The sequence below is a fragment of the Carassius auratus genome, chromosome 37 (assembly GCF_003368295.1).
Source record: "Carassius auratus strain Wakin chromosome 37, ASM336829v1, whole genome shotgun sequence".
In the NCBI taxonomy this organism is placed as follows: domain Eukaryota; kingdom Metazoa; phylum Chordata; class Actinopteri; order Cypriniformes; family Cyprinidae; genus Carassius; species Carassius auratus.
Window position 1 is genome coordinate 2,504,976 of NC_039279.1, and position 27,500 is coordinate 2,532,475.

A 27,500-nucleotide genomic window follows, 5' to 3' on the forward strand; every position below is an offset into this window, starting at 1 on the left:
AATATTTATTAAAAAATAAAAATGGCCCCAAAAATACATTGGTAGAAAATATATTAATGTAAATATATTAGTAAAAATATTTTAGGAAGTTAATTTCTGCTCTTTTATGTATGTATATTATTATATATATTATATATGTGTGTGTTTTGACAGCATTATTAAAGACCAGATAACTCTGAACCAATGTTCTATTAAAGTTACTGGGAGAATGTAACCTGAGTGAAAATGCATGTCCTGACAGACTTCTCTTCCTAAAACATGTCCACACTTGCTCTGGTCATGCTTGGATTTGATTGTCCAGTCCTGCAGTGAGACCTGTGCGTCTTCAGATATCAGACCAAACTCTCTTTCCTTGTTATGTCTTTAAACACTTTGGAAAGGCCTAATCACCGCATGCAGGATCTCTAATGGAAGTCTTGTTATCACGTCTCATTAAGTCACAGGATGAATAAATCACAAGCTCGTTCACGGCCGCACATAAAAGCAATCTGAGGGTTTGCCCGAGCAAAAGGGAACAAACAGGCCATTAGGATCCCAGATCCCAGCCATCATGGAAAAGACTGATTGGAGTTTAAACACACACACACACACACACACGGCGCTGTAGCCAGAGCGAACAGGCCTGAAAGAGTCCCACTAATTGATCTGATGAAGCAAGAGTTGTTGTCAATTAAACTATCAGAGCCACTGGACATATCTCCGGCTGACGGGTCAATATTTGAGCTTTTGTGTCCCTCTGTGTTGGTAACAAGCAGCGCTCGTGGCCTTCAGATGAGGAGCAGATTCCTCCAGCAGCTCAGGAGAACATCACTCAGGACTCATTGTTCACTCAAGTGTGCTGTTTGCTCTTCAATTAGACCTCATTCAGCTGGAGATGGAGCTTTTATATCACCGTCAGCCTTCTGGCCTGTAAAATAATGATCATAAATACTCCTGAGGACGGGACGCTTTTGGGGTTTTCTGCAGCGTTCATTTAAAGTCATCTGGTCTTTAATAATGTTCTCAAACCGTGGGCACAGATACAGTGTTCATACAATGTTTTATGAAGCGTTATTTCTGAAACACTTTAGTATGAAGTGAATGTTACAATTTGTTTCATAAATGTTAACTTTTATGTCATAAATGTTAAATGTTACAATTTGTTTCAGAACTTTCAGAGAAAATGTGACATTGACAAAATGTTTGCAAACTCATCATATGGAAAGTTCTGGTTCATATAATCAAGAATAAACATGTTTAACATATAAAAAACGTAATGGCAATGTTTGGAAAACATATTTCCAGAACATATATTTGTGAGGATGTTTAGGTGAGGAACGGTTTATAGATCTAATAAACAGATATTGGTTTTGTTTCATTGACATATAACTTTTGTTTTAGATGTTTCTTTTAAAAAAGCCTCCATTCGTTCTCTAGTAGCTCTGAAATTCCTTTACGTCATTTGCTTTTCCTTATCTACAAAAATAAATGTCTCATTATGCTTATTGTCAATCTTTCTGTCAGCTTGTTTTCTTTCAATCAGCAGATTGATCGCTCTCATTGATCTGAGCTTATGAGTGAAAATGATCTAGAAATCATGCTTTTTTCACTCAATAACTGAGGTGCATGAGCTCAGATCAATCAGTTCCCAAAAGAAACACAAAACCCTTGTTGATAAAAAGATTTGGTGATAATTAGCATAATGAGAGATTTATAAGCAATTTTTGCAGGTCATTTTTGACACTATTTGTAACAAGGTGAATCTCTTAAAGTATAAAAACTACAAAATTCTTCAGCTTTTAGTCCAATGCAATAACATTTATAGCATTAACAGGAAAAAAGAAGATCCTCTCCAGGTCAAAATGACTCAACATGAAGGTTAAGAAAGCATAAAAACAAATGAATGACGCTTAAGCTTCGGTGGGGAAAAGTTGAGACGTTTAAAAAGGGTTTTTGCATGCATGCTTAAAAATAAAGATCCCTTAAACTCTTATAAGAACCATTAGAAGAACATTTAGAAGAAGCTTTAGTGCATTGAAAAGTGTCAGAGGTCAATAAAAAGAAGCTTCATCTTTGAGAGGTGAAGATGTGTTTGGGCCTGCGCTCAGAGCTTCAGTTCACATGCTGCTTTCTCAGGATCACGATTTGTGAAGCATTTCTCAATTCAGGCCGAATCGATGCTCACGGTGTTGGTTTTGGAGCAAACTGTCACCGCTGCGAGGCTGTCGAACTCTCTGAGATGCACAGAACGCTGTGATTCATCGCCTCACTGTCCAATCATTAACCACACGATTAGCACAAACTCAGAACTGTTTGTCTTGTTGGAAGCGATAAGCTGGAGCTGAAAGCTCTGATGATCGACAGCAGATCTGTTGTGCTCCAGATCTCAAACTCTGCTGTTGTTTCATTCAGGAAGGGATAGCGTTTAATTGATTTTAATGACTAACAGATAATCTGCCGTGATGAAAGGATAGTGAATCAACAGATAAGGGACTAATAAGACAAATGCACATTCATCACAGCTCTATTGTGCTCACATCAGATAACAGGAAACAACATCTGCCATATTAACAGGTCACCGTGTACTTTGAAACCATTGCAGGTTTCACGGAACATGGAAAAAATGCATCTTTTAGACATTTGAATGATAAGGGATTCAAGAAGGCAAACAGATATGTTATCCTCAAAATATTGTTTATTGACTAACACTAAATATTTACACACGAGACAGCAGATACAGGTTTGATTGAAATCTACACATGCATTAAGTTAATTGTGCTAGTGAATGTACAGTATGATACAGTATGTACAGTGCTGAGGTGTTCGCTCAGAGCTGAGGGTTGATGGAGAACTGTGGATCCTCCTCGATGTCCAGCTCCTGATCTGAATCCTCAGACTCTTCAGACTCGTGTGTCACGTCTGGACTCGATCTGTCCGAGTTTCTCTGCTCGCCAGAGTCCTCCACATCTCTCTTACCGCTCGGAGGATTCTCCTGTTTCAACACCAACATCACACAAGCATCTCAACATCTGCAGCTTGTTCTGTTCAGTGGCAGTATGCATGCATCTGTTTATGGATTTTAGACGTGCAACAAGTAAATTTCGTTTTCTATTATTATTATTTATTTATTTTTAAACTGAGATTAAAAATATTCGATTTTCTATAAATTATAAATATTTTATTAACGGCTCTAAAATATAATTTAGATGTACGTATTTTTTATAGACTAATTAATATTATATTGTTTAGACCTTTAATTTTCAAGATAATTATTAAAATATTTATATAGCCTAAAGCTAACATTTTTCTTTTAAGATGACGAGTTGTTTAAGAGTAAAAAAACTAGATACACTCCCATCTCGTACAATTATTTTCCCGCGTAAAAAAAAAAATTGTTTACATTTTATTTATATTTCGTATAATTTTTTTTGCGCTGAAATAAAACGAATGAAAAACGAATGAATATGATAACTTGAAAAAAATCAGCACTTCGGGGGAAAAACACCTTTCACTCAGAAATCGAGTGGATACATTTCACAATTAATTACAAAGAAACGGCGAGTAACACTCATTAAACACCAATATATTCTTATAAAACACGCTCCGATCTTCTCAGATTATCTTTGCATTGCATTGTGATAAATAACCAAATAAAATATTACAACAATAATTTTAAAACTGGCAAACCTTCACATATAAAATATATTTAGGCTATTATTATCATATCATAATCATTATATTATTATTATTATTATTATTATTTTATTATTATCACGATCCCGATGTTTTGTTTGTTTTCTCTGTGTTCCTGTTTGCTGTAAAGGTTAAAACGAAACTTCAGAAATTCTGATTATTATTCATGATTATTATGATAACATCTCGGCTATATTTAATACAATAAAAAATGTTTTTTTTTTTGTCGGGGTGTCAGATTCTCACCTGCTTCAGTCGCCTCCACTTCGCGCGACGGTTCTGGAACCAGGTCTTCACCTGCAGACAGATGGAGATGAAGATGAAGATGAAGATGAAGATGAGACTGAAGCACGCATTGCTCTGATGTTGTGTGATGCGAGCACTCACCTGTCTCTCGCTCAGCTGCAGCATCTTGGCCAGTCTCTTTCTCTCGGGAGGAGACAGATACTTCTGGGTCTCGAACTTCTTCTCCAGCTCGATGGTCTGGTCGTTGGAGAAGCGAACCTGTCCTCCTTTCCTCTTGTGCAGAGGTCTCTGGATGAACGGCGTCCACAGCAGAGGTTTACCTGCACAACACACGAGAACACGTGAATGTGTTGCGCAAACACATACAGAATAAATGCGCATCCTGCAGATCTCCAGACTGATGCTGAGTGTGTCTGCTTTGTCGGAATCTGTGTCTGTGCATCCGCTCAGAGAGTTTATGAGCACAAGACTATGGCAAAATTTCCGTCAATGTGTTTCCTGTTGGTTAATCTGGTGAATGGGGTGAACATCCGTCCAGTCCCCGCGCAAACACACAGGAAACTGCGATTCATCCCAGAATCACACGTTCAGACCATAGTCTGGAGAAAAACTGAGACCGAGAATGTTTTTCAAATTCAATCTCATTTAAAATCTTTATTTATTTATTTTTTGTCAATATATTCTAACTTGTATGGAAACATAATTTCCACACGGCAAAAAAAAATAAAAAATAAAATTAGAATTGAATATTCGAGAAATAATACATTAAAAAGATAATTATTAAAGCATGTTTTTTACTTTAAGAAAAGTATTTCGAGAGAAAGACATGATGCAATGTTATTTCTTAGAATTATTTTACAGCATAAAAATAATAAATATTATAATTATAATAATAAAATTGGGTTTTGTTTTGTTTTTGCGCTGCTGTAAATCGCTCTCTCTCTCTCTCTCTCTCTCTCTCTCTCTCTCTCTCTCTCTCTCACACACACACACACACACACACACAAAACTGACCAAAATATATCTTTGATATAAATGCATTTAAAATATATAGGTAAAGCGTATAATAGGTCTATTTCCTAATAATTTTAAGTCATTTTTTTTAACTATTTTAATCTATTTTTAAAAGCATTTAAGAATGCATGTTGCCCTCAGTATAACCAATTTTATTTTTTTACTAATGTCACACTGGAAGAAAGACTTTATATACAGTTTCTTGAAATTCATATTTTCTTGAGCAGAAGGCCTTATTTAATTCTCAGCATTGCGACTTCGGTTTTGCTTTTTTAAGGCATCAGTTAAGGACATAAATATATTAAATAAAAAAATACAGATTTATATATTAAACATGTTTATATTCTATAAATTGATCAATCCTATCTACAACTATAAACCGATCTGAAACCGTGTGTTTTGTTTAAAACGAGCCCGGAATAGTGAAGTCGTTGTAAAGTTCCGTGAGGTGTGTTCGAGTTAAAAAGGTTCAGCCCAATGAAAGGAAACGAACAATCCGTAAAAAACGGATCCCGGCTATCAGAAGTCGAGTGTTTCCTGAATATGTGTGTATTGAGGATGTGGATAAAATAATCAGCAGCGTGCACGAGTCCTGCTCCAGGAAAACATCTCACAGCTTCTGAAAGCACATCTACTCCTATCGAGAGCTCAAGATTTCCGGAGTGAACGGAAAGGGTCAGGGCTTGCAGAACACAGGCAGTTTGAACCTCAGACCAACAACATGTGAGGAAGATCAGAGAGTCTTCCTCAGCCAAACACGCTTCCTGTAGAGCAGCATCTGGAGCACGATCCGAATTCACGCTCGGTTGAAGCAGCAGGGTCACACTAATGCGCTTTGAACTGCAGTTTCGAAATCAAGAAGAGCTTCCTCTTCAGGTCAGTCTGGTTGATATTATTAACCACACGAGCTGTTGGTAAACAGACCTCATGAAACTCAGCTTTCTGTGGCCAAAGCACACCAACTTTCAAGCACAATTCACAATCCTGAAGCAAATATGCGTCGTGAACTTTCATTTTCACGCACAACGTAAGAGCTATTTCTGTCCGATTTAATTACAATGAGCTACGAATGCATTTATAGCCTGATTCAGTGAACTTGAATTACAAAAAAAGATTTCTGAGCATGATGTGGAGTTTAATCCCACTGTACAGATGTTTAATCTCACTCTCAGAAAAAATGCACACAATCGATCACTTTAGGGCATACTCTTAACTACCTTTAAGGTACTAATATGCTCCCTTAAGGGGTTAAAAAGCTACCAAAGTAGAACTTTTGAAAAGGATCCACTGAGGTTTTATGCCTTTTATTGTAGTTAAACCATCAAACGAACCGCAGTGCGGTGTTCAGCACTTTTAGATCAGAAATGAGTCTAGACCTCACCCAGCGGGTCGTGACGGAGCAGCGCGTGCGTGAAGTCTCTCTGGAACGGGTAGATGGACGCGTAGGTGGCCGCGAGCGCGTGCTGGGTCAGAACCGGGTGGATCGGCGTGGGCTCGTAGATCGGGGTCCGGTAAGACGGGATCAGGCTGGTGAAGGACGAGTTTGGAGACGGAAGGGTCGGCGTGGGCACCACCGGACCGGACGCGGACGCGTTCCTGCCCAGAATGTCCTCGATGTAGAAGGGCGTCGGGTGCGCGGGCGGCGCGGGCGTCGGCGCGTAGAGGGGCGCGTGCGAGTGCTGGAACTGCATGGCTGGAGGACTTCTGATGTCAGGGCTCGTGGACTTCTGCTTCCATGCAGTCTGTGAAGAGCGAAAGCGGGAGGTCACTAGTGAGGGAGGTGATGATGTTTAATGAGGGAGGAGAATAACGGGTCAAACTTCCTGCAGGTACGCGAGCTCTGATTGGCTCTCCGAGAAGAATGAGATGAAGGAGAAGAAAGAGGAGGGAAGTCAGGATGCACCTGGATTAAACACACACTCCTGCACGCGTGAAGAAGAGAGAGTCCATCTCACTTTCATTTAATCACATAAACTAAACCAAAACAGAGGCGTGATTGCTTACAGTTACGAAGAAGAGTTCAAAGAAATCAATAGAATTATTATAGAATTTAATAAAAACAAAGATGTTATCAATTATTTTATTTTGATTGTTTTTATTATTTGTGATTATTTTTCATATTTGTGCTATTTTGTGCAATGTTTAAAATAACAAAACATTAACGAGTAGTAGGCCTAAAACGTCAAAGCAATTATTATTTATTAAACTAATAAAATAAACACAACCAAGAATTTTGATACAGAGGAAAAGTTGGGAAAAATACATATTTTCAAGTAGGCTATTTAAAAATATATATATATTTCAAAAATCTAATTTATATATTTATTCTAAAATCTGTTTTAAAATATATCTGATATATATATATATATATAAAACATATAAAAGTAAATATATTTTGAAGAACATATTTAATTTATTTAAATAGCGTTTCTGCTTCAAAATGTATTTTTTTATATATATTAACATTTATAAATATATTTAAAAACATTTAAGATATATTTTGCCCTTGTATTTAAATTAAAAGAAATGTTAACTTTGATATTTGTTTAACGTGTGCACATTTAATACGTTTGAATTAAAAATAATAATAATAATTGTAATAATAATGACACATATTTCGAAATTTTGTTGTGATGGATGAAACTAAATATATTTTCTGTTTCAAATATATATTTCACTATTTAAAACGTATTATATATATATATATATATATATATATATATATATATATATATATATATATGTATGTGTGTGTGTGTGTGTGTGTTTTGCCATATAGGGTTAACCAGAACATTTAGATAGGCCTAGTTCGGATTTATTTAATTAATTTCAAGTCAGTAATAATCATCCACAATCACAATAAAAAGACGCAAATCGGTGTTGAAGTGAAGCTGTTGAATTCAGTGGATTGTAAAGAATTAAACACTTTAAACTGCCTCATCAGGAGCGCATTGATCTACTCACAGTCTGATTGGAGCATAATTCAGACTAACATCACACGAAACCGTTTCATTCATGAAAGACTGATCTGGGAACAGCTAATATTTGCGCTTTGCCAATCATTGCTGTTAATTGATCTGCTGTCACATCACATTCACAGTGTGAGGAGAGCATCATGGCCTTCAGCATCAAACACATCAATACTGAGGAACTTTAGAGAACAGAAACGCAGTTAAACAGCTTCATCCAAGCCCTTCGGTTCTCCAGTAGCATGCACGGACTATAATTTCGTCAATTACAGTCATTTGATAAGAGAAGTCCAATCTGATCACTTCTTATCAGAGTCGATCGGCGCTATTGATCACAGTTAGTTTCAATTAGCAGCTGATTAGAGTCCAATACAAGACGAGTGATCAGACAAACGAGGAGGAAACAGATGATGATGTGTGTGTTCCTCATGATTTATAGCAGTTCAGACTGCTGACAGAACGGGTGCCTCACACACACACACACACGCACACGCACACGCACGCACGCACGCACACACACACACACACACACACACACACACGCACACACGCACACGCACACACGCACACACGCGCGCACACACACACACACACACACACGTTTACTCAACTCTCTAAACAGTCTTTATAATGTACAAACTGTATATTATATTGCCCTTCACCAACCCTACACCTAACCCTAATAACCAAAAAAGAAAAATTCATGAACGATGCATAAATAATATTTTTGTTCTAAGGTTTTGAGAACATTAACTTAACTAAATTAAGGTTCTGTTAACATTACTGGAAGAACATTTGCTCATAACTTTGAGAGTATAACATGTTTCTTGTCTAAAGGCCTTTGTTTTTTCTGTGAGTCTCAGAGTTTTGGATTCTGAATCTCATTTGTTGTGTGTTGTCTCCATCTGGCGGATGTGGTCTATAAATGTAGAAATAATTCATCCATATTTTTTAATTGTCTTCGTAATAATAATAATAATAATAATAATAATAATAATAATAATAATAATAATAAAATACGGAACAATAAAGTGACTTAATAATAATACCAGATAATTCTTATATTTTGACTTTGATGGGCATTAGGGTTAAAAAACAAAACAAAGCTTAGCATTTCATTGCATGAAGAAGAGTCTTTTTACTGAAATTATTAATACATTGTTAGAAAAATTAACATTAAAATAAAAAATCGAAACTTAATTGCTTAATTTTTAAGTAAAATTAAATTAAGTATATTAATTACTGATGAAGAATAATTTATAGAAATTAATAGAATTCATTATAGAAATTGATAAAAACAAAGATGTTAAGACTAAGAAAAAATAAATAGAACATAATATTGTATTGAATTAATATCCATTCGGCAATAATAAATATTCAATACCTTTTGTGTAGCCAAAGTTTGTTTACACAGAAAATAACTTAACATAATAATAATAATAATAATAATAATAATAATATATATATATATATATATATATATATATATATATATAAATAAATCCATATATATTTATATATTTTTTATAAAAATATAAATATAATTTAAAACATTTACAAATATATTTTACCTTGTCTTTGATGGCCATTGGCGTTTCAGTCTAAACTTACGAAAATTTCAAAAACTGTATGAACACTTAAAAATCAATACAATTTCAATTTATTGAAAATTAATTTGGCCTGAATTATAAAATGATCAATTTAATATGAATATGTGTTTGCAAACACCGTCAGTTCCGGCAGGGGGCGCGCGGTGGCTCAGATTGTTATAATCTCCATTTAATTTTACATTTATGCACTATAAAGTATAATCGTTAAAGTCTGGCACTGTGGTCACTGTCAAATGATTGAAGAAAACACTGCTTCCGGTGAAATCAACAGTCGGCTGTGATTGGTCGATCCCTAAAAGCGCTGAGAAAGTAACAGCTGCGTTATTCGAGACCTTTGACGAAAGACGATTAATAATTATTTAGCTCTATCATACGTGACAAATTAGAGACAAGAAGGCCACTAAAAGCGCTCATTTTGTTTATTTCTCTGATCCCAGGTCCCAATGTTCATACTATCCACCATAAATAAGATTGTGTCACTAATCATTATTGTTTATTTTAATATACCTCCCATTCAATTGTCAATTGTATATTGTCATTCCTTACCTACTTATTTGTATTTTTTATTCTTTTATTATGTGTTTTTTTTCTGTCGCTGTCATTCTGTTTGCACTGCGGAGCTTCTGTCACGAAAACAAATTCCTTCTATGTGTAAACATACCTGGCAATAAAGCTCATTCTGATTCTGATCATAGAATGTTTATAAAAGTATGCCTAAAGTCCCCGGATGGTGTACTATTTCAGGTAGTGTGGATCCGTGCACACTCTAAATGGCGCATTGGCGAAGAATTCGGTTCAGAACTACAAACACGAAGAAAATTTGTTTAAAAACTACAAACATGGCGGATGTGCGAGACCGTTGTATATTACGTAATTGTTTTTTCCAAAGCTCGCCTATTCTTCTACTACACACTCAAACGAGTGTACGTATTATTCACCAAAAGAGTAAATGCTTTAATGGCGTAGTATAAGTATGCACATTTGGGACAGCGCCTCGTGTTGTGTTTCACTAATAAGCGTCCGCCCCCTGAATCTCGCCTCTGGTTGGTGAGGAAGTAGTTCCGCCCCTGGTCGCCATGTATCGCTCCGCACGGAACCTGCAGCTCTTCAGCGCGGCTCTGTCGAATCTTCGAGCCGCTCACAGACCCATCACCGTCCGGAACATCTGCCCTGCTCCGGGGCTCCCGCACAGCACGCTCAGGATGGTAAAATCACGCTGTTTCTGCGGTGTATAGTGAGCCGTGAGCTGTACCCACGGGCCGGGGAATGACCTTCATCTGCAACGCTCAGAAATCTAATTATTACTATTCGTACATACTTTTCATAACCGTATAAACGTGAATTTGCGCTTTTACAGAGCTTGTTTGATTTTCTGAGGGGCGAAAAGTGTGAATTATAGTGATTGAGAAACACGAGAAGGAGTTTCTGATCAGTTTTAATGATGAGAATAATATTAATAATAATATATCAGACGCACTACCAGTCAAAGGTTTTTGAACAGTAAGAGTTATTTTAAAGACGCCTCTTCTGCTCATCAAAGCTGATTTTACTTGATCCAAAATACAGGAAAAATTGTGAAATATTATTCTAATGTAAATCATCTGTTTTCTGTGTGAATCTGTGTTAAAGTGTAATGTATTTCTGTGATGCTCCGCTGTATTTTCAGCATCATTCCTCCAGTCTTCATTGTCACGTGATCTTCAGAAAGCTGTTTGACCTTATAATAATATTTCAAAATGTTACTCTATTTTTGACCAAATAAATGCAGCCTTGATGAGCAAAAGAGACTTCTTTAAAAAAAAAAACCCACTAATCTTCCCGTTGAAGAGCTTTTGTGTGTCAGTGAATGTGTTTCTGTGGTTTCAGGCCAGTTCAGAGTCGTTCCGGATCGAGAGGGACACGTTCGGGGAGCTCAAAGTCCCTTCTGATAAATATTATGGAGCTCAGACGGTCAGATCAACCATGAACTTCAAGATCGGAGGAGTCACAGAGAGAATGCCCGTGAGAAACACACCTGTGACTCTCATTAATGTCTGATTATGATCTGTAACAGTGTGTAACGCTGAGAATAATTCCTCTTCCTGTAGATTCAGGTGATCAGAGCGTTCGGGATCCTGAAGAAAGCTGCTGCGGAAGTGAATAAAGATTACGGTTTGGACCCGAAGATCGCAGACGCCATCATTAAAGCAGCTGATGAGGTTTATTACACCCCTGGGCTGTTAGGGTGAACTGTATATCTGAGCTTGATGAGACTGAGACGCGCTGGTGTGTGTGTGTCTGCTGTGTGTTTCTGTGCCCAGGTGGCTGATGGGAAGCTGGATGATCATTTCCCGCTGGTGGTGTGGCAAACGGGATCCGGAACACAGACGAACATGAACGTCAACGAGGTGATCAGTAACAGAGCCATCGAGATCCTCGGAGGAACACTGGGCAGCAAACACCCTGTCCACCCCAACGACCACGTCAACAAGAGCCAGGTCACACACACTGTACACACACTATACATACACACACACACACACACACACACTATACACACACACACACTATACACACTGAGACACACTCACTCACTCTAACACACACACACACACACATAGAGAGACACACATAGAGAGACACACACACACACACACACACAGAGAGTCACACACAAACACTATACACACACACACACACACACACACACTATACACACTGAGACACACTCACTCACTCTAACACACACACACACACACACACATAGAGAGACACACACACACACTACACACACACACATAGAGAGTCACACACACACACACTCTCACACACACACGCACACACACTCAGAGACAGGTTGTTATTATATATGGAATTTAAAATAATATTATATAATCTTTATTTTTAATACTTTTATTTAACATTTTTATATTTTTCTTTCACATACATTTCTTTTATATTTATTTATTTATTTATTTATTTAATAATCTCACTGGTTGTTATTATTTATGGAATTTGAAATAATATAATATAAAACATCATAAGGTAAAGTCTATTTTTGAGTAATTCAGTGAATTAAATGCTTCCCAAATGAATGGTGTTTCTTTCATTTTTTTTTTATGTGTGTGTGTGTGTGTGTGTGTGTGTGTGTGTGTGTTTCAGAGCTCTAATGACACGTTCCCCACCGCGATGCACATCGCCGCTGCTACAGAGGTGCACCAGGTTCTCCTGCCGGCTCTTCAGACGCTGCACGACGCTCTCGCTGCTAAAGCTGAGCAGTTCAGAGACATCATCAAGATCGGCCGCACACACACGCAGGACGCCGTGCCGCTCTCGCTCGGACAGGTACTGATTCATCACATCTCAAACCCTCCTCTGAAGACCCTCCGGAGGAGAGCGGAGCGCATAGACTGAGAGTGACCGTGGTGTGTGTGTGTGTGTGTCTCTCTCTCTCTCTCTCTCTCTCTCTGTGTGTGTGTGTGCAGGAGTTCGGTGGGTACGTGCAGCAGGTGAAGTACAGCATGGAGCGAGTGAAAGCGTCCATGTGTCGTGTGTATGAGCTGGCAGCGGGGGGGACTGCGGTGGGCACCGGACTCAACACACGCATCGGCTTCGCTGAGAAAGTAGCAGATAAAGTAGCTGCGCTCACAGGTAACACACACACACACACAACTCTTATACTCTACCATTCAAGAGTCTGGGGTCATTATGATTTTTAAAAATGTGTTCTGTTCACCAAAGCTGCATTTATTTGATCAAAATACAGTAAAAACAGTGAAATATTATTCTAATGTAAACATCTGTTTTCTGTGTGAATCTGTGTTAAAGTGTAATGTATTTCTGTGATGCTCCGCTGTATTTTCAGCATCATTCCTCCAGTCTTCAGTGTCACATGATCTTCAGAAATCAGAATAATATGATGATTTACTGCTCAAGAAACATTTCTGATTATTATCAGTGTTGTGCTGCGTGATATTTAACTCCTCCTGGGTTATTCTGCTTCCCGTCCGCAGGTCTTCCGTTCGTCACAGCGGTGAATAAGTTCGAGGCTCTGGCGGCCCACGATGCACTGGTGGAGCTGAGCGGCTCTCTGAACACCGTCGCCGTCAGCATGATGAAGATCGCCAACGACATCCGCTTCCTGGGATCTGGCCCTCGCTCGGGTCTGGGAGAGCTGATGCTGCCCGAGAACGAGCCCGGCTCCAGCATCATGCCCGGTGAGTGACGGGTCCGTCGGCCAATCACAGCCTGAGGCTCGCAGGGAGCTGAGCAGAGGATCGTATGGATGTGTTCACCTCTGACCTTTAGCTCCGGCCTTCAGTTTCTGGTCTATTTATGGGGCCTTGATGTCCTCGACCTTTGAAAAGTGCAACACACACACACACACACACACACACACACAGCATTAAAGATCTGCTCAGTGCTGTAGAGTGCCTGTAGAAGCACAGAGGTGTGTTTACTGCTGTGCTTTATTCTCGTGTGTGTGTGTGTGTGTGTGTGTGTGTGTGTGTCAGGGAAGGTGAACCCCACGCAGTGTGAGGCTATGACTATGGTAGCAGCTCAGGTGATGGGGAACCACGTGGCTGTTACTATCGGAGGAAGCAACGGACACTTTGAGCTCAACGTGTTCAAGCCCATGATCGTGAGTCCTCTGCTTTCAAGATATGATTTAATCAGTTCCTGTGTTTCCTGGAGAAAAAACCCAGCAGTAGTTTCTGTGTTCCAGATTAAGAACGTGCTGAACTCTGCTCGGCTGCTGGGCGACGCTTCGGTCTCCTTCACCAATAACTGTGTGTCTGGGATCGAGGCTAATACAGAGAGGATCAACAAACTGATGAACGAGTCTCTGATGCTGGTCACAGCGCTGAACCCTCACATAGGTAACCACACAGAGAGCAGTAATACACCTGGGGTCAGTGTGTGTGTGGTCAGTCGCTCAGTCGTCTCTCGCTCTCTTTCAGGGTATGATAAAGCTGCCCTGATTGCAAAGACGGCGCACAAAGAGGGATCGACTCTGAAAGCCACGGCGGTGAAGCTGGGTTTCCTGACGGAGGAGCAGTTTGAGCAGTGGGTGCGACCGCAGGACATGCTCGGACCCAAGTAGAAATAAAAGAGTTGTTGTGTTGACATGCATTGATCCTGTCCAGTGTGCTGCTTTCTCTGTGTAACACCAGATCACCAGAACATCTGCTGATGTGTGCGCTTACATTTATTCATACGACAGACGCCATTCACAGCGTGCTCAGCGGTTAATATTTGATCTGTGTCTGTGTGTGTGTGTGTGTGTGTGTGTGTCGTCCGTGGCTGCTCTGCTAAAGCTCACTCAAATATATTCATCCAAAGATCAAGAGGATCAAATGAATGGGGAAAATGAATATTTCTGAAGGTTTATACTGTGTGTGTGTGTGTGTGTGTGTGTGTGTGTGTGTGGAGTTAAATGATCCGAGTGTGATGGTGATTAAATGAAGGCAAAGCAAGGCAGGTTTGGATGAACTGTGTGTAATAAATACAGTGATGAGAAGAAAGTGATGTGAAGAAAACATTATAAAAAAACAGTATAAGGAAAAAAAATCCAATAAAAGAAAATAATAACATTTTAGGACATTTTATGTATATATATATATATATATATATATATGATTTAATATTAACTTAAAATGGTTACCTGACAGACGTGGTTTATTTGTCCAATTATATGAAAAGAGAAATTAGAAACAATGTTGCCCACACAAACACATTTATATGTTAATTATACAACCTAGTTACATTTCTGTTCAAAATGCATTTTGCATAAAGAAAATAAGAATTTCTTTTTTTTTTAGAATCATTAGGATTTTTTTTTTTTTCATGACAACTGAGCTTATCTTCCTCCAGTTTTCTTTGTAATATGAAGAACAATGATGTATTTGTTGAGCTGTCTGTCATGTGCAGGGTTATTTTAGTATCATTAAGAGACAATTAAAGCCTTTAATATTTGAATGATTATTATTTTTATTTTATTTAAAGTTGTAGTGTTTTTGTAGTTTATGTATATAATATTTATTCATTTTTATTTCAGTTTTTGTTATTTTAGTGCATCAAGTTAAACTGAAAAATGTTGCCTTGCAACAAATTAAAATGTACTAAAAGTATGTTTAGTTTATACAAATATGAATATATATATAGTCAAACCAAAATGTATTCAGACATCAGAGTTTATTTGTTATAGTTTATAAAATGGTAAAATATGATAAGAACTCATATAGCATATTTATTGATTTAGTACATATTTGTTTTATTTTAAATTACAGTCATGCTCTTAGAAACAGGCTTGGTTTGTTTAATATAGTGTGAGCTGTGATCAGGTGTCCTGCTGAGGATGATGATGATGATGAAGAAGATGATCCTCACAGAAGGAAGGTCTTCCTGAGCTCATCTCTGGCATTTCACCTGCTCCGCTGCTTCCTGACTCGCATGTTAATATCTGAGTTCATCCCAGCGCATTGATTGGTGCAGGAGCAGCATATGGTCCCAGCAGGAGAGAAGCTCCTTCAGGAGACACAGGAGAGAGGCGAGTGGGACATGTGGCAGCTCCGCAGGCTCCAGATCAGTGTGTGTTTGGCTTTATAGCAGTGTGTAATGAGACACAGCTGCTCGTCTGACCACACTCTGCAGACCGGGGCTAGTTGTCACACGGGGAAGTCACCCCTCAGTAAATACACCTGTGTTTTTCCTCTCAAACTGTGCTTTTGAGTGTTGGGTTTAAAGCTGTATCTCATGTTACACTCTCTGTAAAAGATGTCAGTGGGGAGGTACCTTTTGTACCTTTTTTTTTAGGTATCAATATGCACCCATTCTTTTTTTTTATCTGAGAGTGTAGAATATTTGACGAAATCATCATCATATTTTATTAATTTCTGTCAAATATTTGATTTAACTGAACTAAAATTTGCTAACTAAAAGTATTTAAAATAATTGAAGTAAATCTGATATAAAATAAAATATAAATAATACATAAAAAATACTAATGAAATGCTGCCTTGGCTAATAAATAAGTTCTTTTTTTATTTTAAAAAATGACTAAAACTTATAATAATAATAATAAATACACAGAATTATTTTTTTTAAACTAAAATGACATTAAAAAATACAAAATCTTAAACTGAAATTAAAGTAAAAAATATAATGTAAAAAAAAATTCTGAAGTTGTCAATTATTGAAAAGTTTTACAAAAAAAAAAAAAAAAATTTCTACTTCAAAGATTTATGTATAAATTGTATGAAATTTATAAACAATTTGCACCATAAAAATAGGTTTTGTTGTAGTCAAGACTTTTAAAAATAAACCCACTCTGAAAATATTCACTGGAGTGAAAGAGTGACAACTTGCCCCGGTGTCTCTACATATATTTCCTGATAACTATCATAAATCATCTGCTATTGATTTGTCACTAATAGAATGATGTTCTGTAAGCGACTGCAGGCGCTGATGAGCAGAGTTTGGACACACAGACACCACAGGGAGACATCGACCGACTTCTGCTAATGAGATTCAGTCATCTCTTACACAAAACTAATGAATGTTACCTGAGACGAGCAAATGTTGGAGCAGCTCAGCATCGCTGGCTTCATTTCCATATGGAGAGAACTTGAGATAAATGAACATTTATACGTACAGACAGCCTGTTAAAGTTTATTTCTAGAACTGAATTGATCTGGATGTCGTCTCACGCAGCCCTTTTAGTGTCCATTCCACATTAGTCAGACGATGCTTCTGAGTTAAGTATCTTTTAAGGTTTGACAGAAGCCGGATGAGTAACTTTACTTACATCACATTTTAAAACTGAGGCTGGATTTCTGAGATGATGTGGATTATTATCTTTGAGTGTGACAATGACAGTGTGCTCATCCTCAGATCATCTAAGATTTTCTTCATCAGGTTTGGAGAAATGTAGCGCTGCATCAGTGTCTCATCAACGGATGCTCTGCAGTGAATGGGTGCCGTCAGAATGAGAGTCTGATAAAAACATCACAATAATCCACAGCACTCCAGTCCATCAGTGAACATCTGGAGAAGACAAAAGATGAAACACATCCAGCATTAAGATGATTTTAACTCAAATAATCCATAATAACACTTCCTCCAGTGAAAAAGTGTTCTGGTCTGAATCAGGAGAGAAATCTGCACAGATCAAGCAGCGTTTAAACAGATCTAAACCTTCTCCAGATGTTCACTGATGGACTGGAGTGCTGTGGATTATTGTGATGTTTTTATCAGACTCTCATTCTGACGGCACCCATTCACTGCAGAGCATCCATTGATGAGACACTGATGCAGCGCTACATTTCTACAAACCTGATGAAGACACAAACTCATCCTGATCTCGGATGACCCGAGGGTGAGGATATTTACAGCACACGTTCATTGTTTAGTGAACTATTGCTTTAACACTGTGAGAGTGGGGAACCTTTAATATTTCCATCATTTGATGATAACAGGAGACATTAGTGTAATAAGGTGTTTGTCCTGTGTGCTGTAAACATGCTGCATGTAATGAGCAGTAACCTTCTCTTCTCAAACCCTGCGGGTGTTCATTATCCGCTGCTGTTTTCTTGCCCTTTTATTGCAATAAACAGTCTGATTAGACTGGCTTCTCCTAATATATGGAACTGGAGGATAGCTGAGCCGTTATATTATATTAGAGTTTGTTATATAATGCTGAACAATTTATTCAGCAGGTCTTCCAAACAACGTCAATGCTTTATTATTATTAACATATAGGTGAGTCAAGCTGTGATCTGAGCCATAAATCATATATTATATCAACATGTAGTTCAGACTCTCTAGATTAATATTTGTGTATTAAAACCCAATCACATTTTTGCTGTTGATTAATAATTGTACAGAAAAGTCAGATTGAGATGCATTACCAGAATAGTTGTCACTTGTGTTTTTAAATGTTAAATTAATTAATTACATTTCCTGTTAATCCAAAACAATGTCATCTGTTGGTATTTAGTGAACATTTTTACAGCTTCATGAATTGTTTGACTTTCAAAAGCATTTTTTGGTTACACTTTATTTTAAGGTGTCCTTGTTACAGTGTAATTATTAATTTAAAGACTTACTAATAATAATTAACTACATGTACTTACTATACGTTTAGGGTTAGGATAAGGGTTATTTGCATGTAATTATGCATAATTAATTGTTATTATAACCATAAGTATTTTAACGTTAAGATCTTAAGTGTTACCCTTTTTTACACAAATGTAGCTAGTTTACCAAAGAAAAGAAAAAAGCAAATATAAAACATTTAAAAATAAACAAATAATCTAAGAACGTAAAAAAATGATAAGGAAATAAAATAAAACAAAAATAAAATTATTTATACAAAGTGTAAATAATGCAGTGCAATATAGTCCGGTGCAAACAGTGAAAATAAATTATGGTAGTACATTAAACAACGATTTTTGGAGTACGTTTTACAAGAAAATTATATTTCAGTCAAAACACTATGAAGAAATACTTAATAATAACACATGCAGTCAAGCGCAGAATCATAACTGTAATAGATCATATTGTGCATGAAGTGTAATGCAATGTGTGACACGGACGCGCGGACAGCGGGAGCGTGCGTGTGATTGGCCGTGGACCCTGCGCGTTCACGCTCTAGTTGTGAGATTTGCGCGCCGCCGCTCGCTGGAGGACAGGAAAGCGATAGTTGTCATATCGAGGGGCAAATAACTCATCGTTTCCAATGAATAACTACCCCTTCAGCTCGACCGCCAGCTGACGCACTGCCCTGCGCGAACCCTCGAGGACGGAGCAGCGACGCGACGCGGCGCGATCGTGCGAGGTGAGTGTGTGTTTATTCGACGCGTGACGCGGGATCACTGAAACACCTTCCCTCCTCTCCTCCGTCGGTCCGTCGCGTCCTCAGGCCGCGTGTGTCGCGCGCGTCGAGGCGCGTTGTTGTGTGTCAGTGTTGTGGTTTTGTGTGAACGCGTCGTTCTGAAGGATGCTGGTGTGTGTGTGTGTGTGTGTGTGTGTGTGTTGCTGAACGACACCATCATCACTCGCCTGTGAGAGACTTCATCTTTATTCCTCTGCAGCTCCAGTCTTCATGCTGCCATCACTGTCTTCATCACTATCTGTGCTTTATACACTCACAATAGCTTTAACATATCTATCTATCTATCTATCTATCTATCTATCTATCTATCTATCTATCTATCTATCTATCTATCTATCTATCTGTTTTTATTCTGTAATGTGTCTGTATTCTATGTGTAATCTGTCTTTGTGTCTGTCTATAATCTGCATTCTGTCTGTAATCTGTTGTTCATTGTCTCTATTTAACATTTGATCTATCTATCTGTATTCTGCGTGTAATCTGTCTATTTGTCTGTCTGTATTCTGTCTAATCTGTCTGTTCATTGTTTCTATTTATCATTTGATCTAGCTATCTGTCTGTCTGTATTTTGCCTTTAATCTGTCTGTAATCTGTCTGAATTCTGTCTCTATCCTGTCTGTAATCTGTCTGTCTGTCATTCATTGTTTCTGTTTATCATTTGACCTATCTATTTGTCTGTCCGTATTCTGTCAGTAATCGGCCAATCTGTAATCTGTTTTCCTTTGTGTATTCTGTCTGTAATGTGTCTGTAATCTGTCTAGTTGTAATCTGTCCGTCTGTATTCTGTCTCTGTCTCTATTCTGTCTGTAATGTGTCTTTCTGTCATTTATTGTTTTGTTTATCTTTTGATCTGTCTATCTGTCTGTCACTATTCTGTCTGTAAGATATCTGTCTGTGATCTGTATGTGATCTGTCTGTGATCTGTCTGTCTGTAAGATATCTGTCTGTCTGTCTGTCTGTCTGTGATCTGTCTGTGATCAACCTGCCTGTCTGTCAGATATCTGTCTGTCTGTGACCTGTCTGTCTGTCTGTGATCTGTCTGTCTGTCTGTAAGATATCTGTCTGTCTGTCTGTGATCTGTCTGTGATCTGTCTGTCTGTCTGTAAGATATCTGTCTGTCTGTCTGTGATCTGTCTGTGACCTGTCTGTCTGTCTGTAAGATATCTGTCTGTCTGTCTGTGATCTGTCTGTGATCTGTCTGTCTGTCTGTGATCTGTCTGTCTGTCTGTGATCTGTCTGTCTGTCTGTCTGTAAGATATCTGTCTGTCTGTGATCTGTCTGTCGGTAAGATATCTGTCTGTCTGTCTGTGATCTGTCTGTCTGTAAGATATCTGTCTGTCTGTGATCTGTCTGTGATCTGTCTGTCTCTGTAAGATATCTGTCTGTCTGTCTGTGATCTGTCAGATATCTGTCTGTCTGTGTCTGTCTGTCTGTAAGATATCTGTCTGTCTGTGATCTGTCTGTCTGTCTGTAAGATATCTGTCTGTGATCTGTCTGTCTGTCTGTAAGATATCTGTCTGTGATCTGTCTTTCTGTCTGTAAGATATCTGTCTGTCTGTCTGTCTGTCTGTCTGTGATCTGTCTGTGATCAACCTGCCTGTCTGTCAGATATCTGTCTGTCTGTGATCTGTCTGTCTGTCTGTAAGATATCTGTCTGTCTGTCTGTGATCTGTCTGTGATCGATCTGCCTGTCTGTCAGGAGTATTCGGTGTTAGCAGCAGCTCTGGCCGTTCCTGTGTTCCAGTATGGCTCAGCCGAGCTCGTGTGCTCAGAGCAGTAACGGTGTGGCCGACGAGTCTCCAAACATGCTGGTCTACAGGAAAGTAAGTGAATCCATCATCTCCTAAAACACCTGCAGACATGAACAGTCCTGTTCAATCAGCGTTAGTTCGCTCCGATAACATGATACTGATGTGCGCTAAGTTAATCTGCAGCTGCCTGTCTTTGGGATGCTCAGACAGGACGTATGTGTTGGTGTTGTGAAGTGTTTAATGAAGGCTTTGACCTCATCAGTTCTCACCAGTGTTCAGTGGAGATCAGGCAGGACTAGTTTGAAGCTGTTTGCATTTTATAATTTAGGGTTTGCAGCAATGAAGACATAAATACATCAACAACATCACCAGAACTGTCACTTCACAAGCATTTTACCATTTCATTTGAGTAAAACCAGTGTCAATTTAAAGGTATTCACGGTAACCCGTCAAAATAAAAGTTCATTTTTACATAAAGGCATTTTGCTAGAAATATTACTGTTAGTAGAATGTATGTGATACTGCTACTACTGTTGAAAAAAATTATAAAACTTTATTTTTTAAAGAAATAAATCACACAATGTTTCTTCCATGTTTTAATTTTAATAGCAAATCCCCTTTATTTACCAAAAAATAAAAATTTTAAATTTCATTTTTAATTAATAATTAAGTTTTTCATAATTATATTACTTGTAGAAAAACTTTAAACACAATTGTAAATAAGTATAAAGAATGGCATTGGTATTATTTTTATTGATAAAAAGTGTTTTCTTTAGCATATTTTTGTGTTTTGCTTTGGTACCGAAATTGGTACCGAGAATCGTGGTTTTTTTAGTGGTATCGGTACCGAATACTGAAATTTTGGTACCGTTACAACACTACTCTTTATTAATAACGGACTTCATCTCAGGGTGCTTTGAAGTCGGTTTGATTGGTTTGTGGGTGTGATTTCAGATGTACAGATGTTGCACTGATATCTCAAACAGAGTTGCTCTCATCGTCACAGATGGACGTGTTACCGTGTTTGAGCTGAGAGACTCTGACAGCTGCCAAGTTTCAGAGACTTGAGCAATGATGGTGTGTTATTATATTGTTAGTTAACTGCTAGTTCTGTTCCACTAATTCATTTGGACAAGTGACAGCTCTAAAACAGTGTGGGTATTTCGTTTAACAACCAGTATTGGTGTCTTTTTTTATTTATTTTTATTGATTTACTCTTATGCTGAATATCCCTTCTTAATTTTGTGTGTTTAGTAAAAAATGACTGGCTTAAAAAAAAAAAAAAGGCTTTGTATTTCATTTTGGAGCTGACTGATCTCAGGCCTCATCGATCTGAGCTTATACACCTCAGTTTTTCAAATAAAAAGAGCATATGTGTGAATAATTTTGGCAATATTCACTCAGAAAGTGAGGTGGATGAGCTCAGATCAATAAGGCCTACAATCAGTCAGCTACATTAAGAAATATAAAACCTGTGCAAACAAGAGAATACGTTAATAAAATATCACAGATTTTGTAATAATATACCATAATTAGTGACTCATAGGCAATTTTTGTAGGTCGACACCACAATTGTAATAAACTGTGGGCGAAGAATCCCCAAAAGTGCAAAAAAAAAAAAAAAATTATTTTATTTTATAATGTCTTTAAAGTAGCCTCTGAATACTCCTTTACATAATAAAACAGAAGAAAACTAATATAAAGTATACAAAGCAAAAACGGGTAAAAGATGCAAATAACAACTTAACCTAAAAAAGTGTATTTTTATATAAGATGAGGGTTAAACACAAACTGTAACACTTTACATTCATAAATTAAATTAGATTAACAGTGAGCAATAGATTTTGGTTCATCATTTATTAATCTTTGTAAATGTTAGTTCATGTTAGCTGTGGTCGGTTAAATACTAACAACTTTTGATTTTAATAATGTTTTAATAAATATTAAAACTAATATCTACTAAGATTAATAAATGCTTTAGAAGTATTTTTCATAGCTAACTCGTATAGTTGGAAGTGTATTGTACAGTGTTACAGCAAAGGCAAATAAAATATCTTGCAATATAACTCTAGATTAGTCAACATGAAATAAATGTGTTGCTGTATACGCTCCTGACATTTATTGTGCAAGAATTATGATTCAATACATTACTCTAAGTTAAAACAATTATTTATTTTCATAATCTTTCATCAAAATGTAATAACTTTCTCATTCTGTTTCAATCCCTTCACTCTACATGGCTTGATCCTGGCACGTAAACACTACTTTTACAAGTCAGTTTCCCATGTTACTTTTTGTGTTGTTTAATATCAAAATTATGAAATAAATTGGGTTGTTATTTCATGTTGACTTCTTGTTTACAGACCTATTATATAAAAGCAGCATCACACTTGCAGTCATTGATGAATTCCCAGCTTGTCCCTTACAACCAGTTATTTTGGTTTGGTTTGGAAGAGGTCTCTGGCTCCTAGTCTTTCCACCCGTCCACTGCCACCTCATCAGATTAATTGTGTGTTTGGTGCGCTGGTCAAAACTTTAGGTCACTAACTGGTAGAGCAATTGGAGTCCAGCTGGAGGAGACACAAGCGTGATATTTGGGCTTTTGTGAAGTGTGCTAATGCATCATCGCTGGCGTGTGTGGGCGAGCGCCTCGTCTGCGTTGCCATGATTGTAGGTGGTTTTGTAAGTACGTTGGTGTGTGTAGCTCTAGTTTATTTTGCCGTGCAGAAAAGAGAAACTTTTAGAGTGTCAGACTAGTGCTGGATCTTTAACTCAGACTCCTGAACTCATTTCCACCGCAGGCGTGTTGATGCTGTCATTCAGAATTGTCCGACAGATGACAGTGATATGGTCCTTATGCACAAACCGTACAACAGTGGCCTCAAATGTATTTGCACACTTAATAAATGTCTGAATGACCTCACATTAGAAAAAAGATCATTACAAGAGTCAAAAATGCCACAGCCATATCACCCTTCAGCCCAAGACGGGTTGCCCACTGAAGCTAAGCAAGATTGAATCTGGTCAGTACCAGGATGGGAGACCTCCTGGGAAAACTAGGTTGCTGCTGGAAGAGGTGTTAGTGAGGCCAGCAGGGGGTGCTATAACTTGCACTTGCGAGATTTAAACTGAATCATGAGACGCAAAAGCAGAATCGCAAGATGTAAAGGCAGAATCACGAGACACAAAGTCTGAATCACGAGACGCAAAGTCTGAAACGCGAGACGTAAAGTCAGAATCGCGAGACGTAAAGTCAGAATCGTGAGACGTAAAGTCAGAATTGCGAGACGTAAAGTCAGAATTGCGAGACGTAAAGTCAGAATTGCGAGATGAAAAGTCAGAATTGTGAGACGTAAAGTCAGAATCGTGAGACGTAAAGTCAGAATTGTGAGACGTAAAGTCAGAATTGCGAGATGAAAAGTCAGAATTGTGAGACGTAAAGTCAGAATCGCGAGACGCAAAGTCAGATTCGTGAGATGTAAAGTCAGTTTTGTGAGACGTAAAGTCAGAATTGTGAGACGTAAAGTCAGAATTGTGAGACGTAAAGTCAGAATCGCGAGATGTAAAGTCAGAATTGTGAGACGTAAAGTCAGAATCCTAAGACGTAAAGTCAGAATCGTGAGACGTAAAGTCAGAATTGCGAGACGTAAAGTCAGAATCGTGAGACGCAAAGTCAGATTCGTGAGATGTAAAGTCAGAATTGTGAGACGTATAGTCAGAATCGTGAGACGTAAAGTCAGAATTGCGAGATGTAAAGTCAGAATCGTGATACGTAAAGTCAGAATCGTGAGACGTAAAGTCAGAATCGCGAGACGTAAAGTCAGAATCGTGAGACGTAAAGTCAGAATCGCGAGACGTAAAGTCAGAATTGTGAGACGTAAAGTCAGAATCGTGAGACGTAAAGTCAGAATTGTGAGACGTAAAGTCAGAATTGCGAGACGTAAAGTCAGAATTGCGAGACGTAAAGTCAGAATTGTGAGACGTAAAGTCAGAATTGTGAGACGTAGAGTCAGAATCGTGAGACGCAAAGTCAGATTCGTGAGATGTAAAGTCCGAATCGTGACGTCCGTAACTTTAATATTGCAAAAAGAGCTCCGCTGTTGACTACACTGTTGTTGACATCCATGTTTAACATTAGCTACTTCCGCAAACAACGAGTGACGTTGTTCACGTTGAGTACTCTTCTGCACATGCAGGTCACTTCTGGGTCATTTCGTTCACAAAGGAGATCACAAAAGGTCGCATTTAATAGGAAATGTGAACGGCCTTGCAAAAAAATTGTAAATTGAGCATTAAGCTTTAAGCCCTGCAGTGTGAACGTAGCCGATATAGTGTCTGTTGAAAGTTACACTAAATTGGTCTTAATTATGCAGGGCTTTTTTCAGACAAGCCTTGTTTATTCTAATGCCGTTAGTGACAGATCTCTCTTTCTGTTCTGCTTTTCTCCCAAACCGGGCTACTGGGCTAAAGTCTCTTATCTGACCCGTTTGCTCATGCAGTTGTTGTTTCTGTAGAAGTAGTTCATCTCTGCTCTATATTCAGAGATCTGAGCTCTGGATTTAAAGCCTCGAGTTCTGCATTCAAAACTAGTGTTCAATGGCATTCGCAACCTCGTAATATTCAAGTGATATTAGACAACTGTTTCATTAACAAAATGTCATTAATTGACATTTAAAACATTGTTTGAAAAATTTTAGATTTCTATCAAAAATCTAACTGAACGGGCTGATATAATTGCTTGTTTTTTTACTATTATTGTAGAAATAAAGATTGATTGAAATTTTATCGCTATTTTGACTATTTTAATTTCTGATGCTCTAATTTCAAAATTAAAATAGCCTTTGCTGCTCATATGGCATTTAAATAAATCAATTAATTAAGCTTAAATTTCTACAACCAACTTCACGCCTTAAAACTTGTGTAATGTAGTTTTATTGCTATGATTATTTTAATTTCGGCTTCTTTAAGCAAATATATTAATTCACTAATTAATTAATTAATAAAAACTAAAAACTCTGCCGTGTCATAAAACTCATGTGTGTTAACATGTTAAACAAAATGTTGAAGCAGTTCTTTTCCATGCGTCAGAAATGCACGATGAGTGATATGAGCAGTGGCTGTCGAGTGAAATTTCAATGTATTAAAAAATAAGCATATGTTGCATTGGGATTTAAGCTAAAAACCCAGAGCCACGACTTAAATATGACATATTGTTGTATCTAATAAGAGATTTTGCCAGAGGACCTTCCTGTCACCGGATCTGCTTACTAAACGCCAATCATGTTTTCCTGAAGGCCGTGAGAGAGCCACAGCTTTCCTCTGGGACTTCACATAGTTGCCATTTAATAAACACATTACCCCGAGTGACTTACAGAGGCTATTTACAGCCGCACTGATGCTGTGGGATCATTCTGCACAGCTCTATTCTTCAACTGCTCACTTCTGATTGACAGCAAAGACTATTAATCCATTAGGCTGAGGAAAATGTTACCAAAATGTTCTCGGTGATAGAGATGCGCTATTACTTTGCTGTTCATAATCTTGAGTTTTGCAGGATGTAGATACAGTTCTTCAGTTTAGATGCACCAGTAAAGTCGTGAGTACTTCAGCACAGCTTCACTGTACGTACAGGTCTTGTGTTGTGAGAGGATTGTCTCTGCGGTTATGATTTATTCAGGCAGTGGGAGATTACTGACAGAGCTTCATTTACAAATTCATAATGTCCCAAGAGGCAAATATGAAAGTAGTTACATCCGATTAGTTGAATCCGGACACACGGCGCTTCCACAAGACGCAATGAATCAACATTTCACACCGTAATCAGACAAAGAAAAAATATGATTTTGCATAAATAAAAATTGTAGCTAAAGGACCATCAGTAGATAAAACAGTGCATCTTTATGTTTTACGAATGTATTCATAATTCTACATTAGAAGACTCGTCTATTCACCAAGGCAGTTATCTGTTAGCAACATGATAGCGACATGCTAATCATGCTAGTGTCATGTTAATCATGCTAGAAACATGCTAGCGTCATGCTAATCATGCTAGAAACATACTAACATCATGTTAGTAGATTGCTAATCATGCTAGCAACAAGCTAGTAGTTTGCAAATTATGCTAGCATCATGGTAGTAACTTGCTAATCATGTTAGTGACATGCTAAACATACTAGAAACATGCTAGTGACATGTTAGTAACTTGTTAATCATGTAAGAAACATGCTAGCATCATATTAATAATGCTAGAAACATACTAACAACATGTTTGTAACGTTAAACATGCTGGAAACATGTTAGCGACATGCAAGTAACTTGTTTATGATGCCAACAACATGCTAGTAACTTGATAATCATGCTAGAA

At 37.8% G+C, this 27,500-nt stretch overlaps 3 protein-coding genes across 8 annotated transcripts in view; 2 read left to right on the forward strand and 1 right to left on the reverse strand.

Annotated features, from left to right (window-relative positions):
• Positions 1 to 2,654: 2,654 nt before the first annotated feature.
• On the reverse strand, positions 2,655 to 6,950 carry LOC113055890 (hematopoietically-expressed homeobox protein hhex-like). The gene is made up of 4 exons (XM_026222269.1): positions 6,314 to 6,950; positions 4,060 to 4,238; positions 3,919 to 3,969; positions 2,655 to 2,971 (listed from the first exon to the last, which is right to left on the reverse strand). The coding sequence occupies exons 1-4, from the start codon at positions 6,621 to 6,623 to the stop codon at positions 2,807 to 2,809; spliced, it is 705 nt and encodes a 234-aa protein (XP_026078054.1). The 5' UTR covers positions 6,624 to 6,950; the 3' UTR covers positions 2,655 to 2,806.
• fh (fumarate hydratase) lies at positions 5,655 to 15,015 on the forward strand. 2 transcript variants are annotated; one of them, XM_026222260.1, is made up of 10 exons: positions 5,655 to 5,808; positions 11,378 to 11,512; positions 11,599 to 11,709; positions 11,812 to 11,988; positions 12,653 to 12,835; positions 12,976 to 13,141; positions 13,504 to 13,707; positions 14,005 to 14,132; positions 14,217 to 14,370; positions 14,452 to 15,015. In XM_026222260.1, exons 1-10 carry the CDS (start codon positions 5,761 to 5,763, stop codon positions 14,592 to 14,594), a joined length of 1,449 nt encoding a protein of 482 aa, XP_026078045.1. In that variant the 5' UTR covers positions 5,655 to 5,760; the 3' UTR covers positions 14,595 to 15,015. The 2 variants fall into 2 exon arrangements, with proteins under 2 accessions (XP_026078045.1, XP_026078044.1); XM_026222259.1 differs by lacking the exon at positions 5,655 to 5,808 and adding an exon at positions 10,539 to 10,716.
• Positions 15,016 to 19,093: 4,078 nt separating this feature from the next.
• Positions 19,094 to 27,500, forward strand: part of LOC113055883 (regulator of G-protein signaling 7) — a 32,736-nt gene continuing 24,329 nt past the window's right edge. For all 5 annotated transcript variants that reach the window (XR_003277602.1, XR_003277604.1, XR_003277601.1 and 2 more), the window contains exons 1-2: positions 19,094 to 19,328; positions 21,085 to 21,208. Coding sequence is in view for 2 of the 5 variants with exons in the window: in XM_026222262.1 (XP_026078047.1) it covers positions 21,131 to 21,208 (78 nt within the window). In the remaining 3 variants the exon portion in view is untranslated. The remainder of the gene's footprint in view (positions 19,329 to 21,084; positions 21,209 to 27,500) is intronic.

What these genes read in the sequence shown, in the direction of transcription:
- LOC113055890 (XM_026222269.1), bottom strand. Translation starts at nt 6,623, where the DNA reads ATGCAGTTCCAGCACTCGCACGCGCCCCTCTACGCGCCGACGCCCGCG. An exon ending in TGCAGCTGAGCGAGAGACAG is followed by an intron (nt 3,970 to 4,059) that starts GTGAGTGCTCGC and finishes ATCTGTCTGCAG; the next exon opens with GTGAAGACCTGGTTCCAGAA. An exon ending in AGTGGAGGCGACTGAAGCAG is followed by an intron (nt 2,972 to 3,918) that starts GTGAGAATCTGA and finishes GTGTTGAAACAG; the next exon opens with GAGAATCCTCCGAGCGGTAA.
- fh (XM_026222259.1), top strand. Translation starts at nt 10,588, where the DNA reads ATGTATCGCTCCGCACGGAACCTGCAGCTCTTCAGCGCGGCTCTGTCG. An exon ending in TCATTAAAGCAGCTGATGAG is followed by an intron (nt 11,710 to 11,811) that starts GTTTATTACACC and finishes TTCTGTGCCCAG; the next exon opens with GTGGCTGATGGGAAGCTGGA. An exon ending in TGCCGCTCTCGCTCGGACAG is followed by an intron (nt 12,836 to 12,975) that starts GTACTGATTCAT and finishes GTGTGTGTGCAG; the next exon opens with GAGTTCGGTGGGTACGTGCA.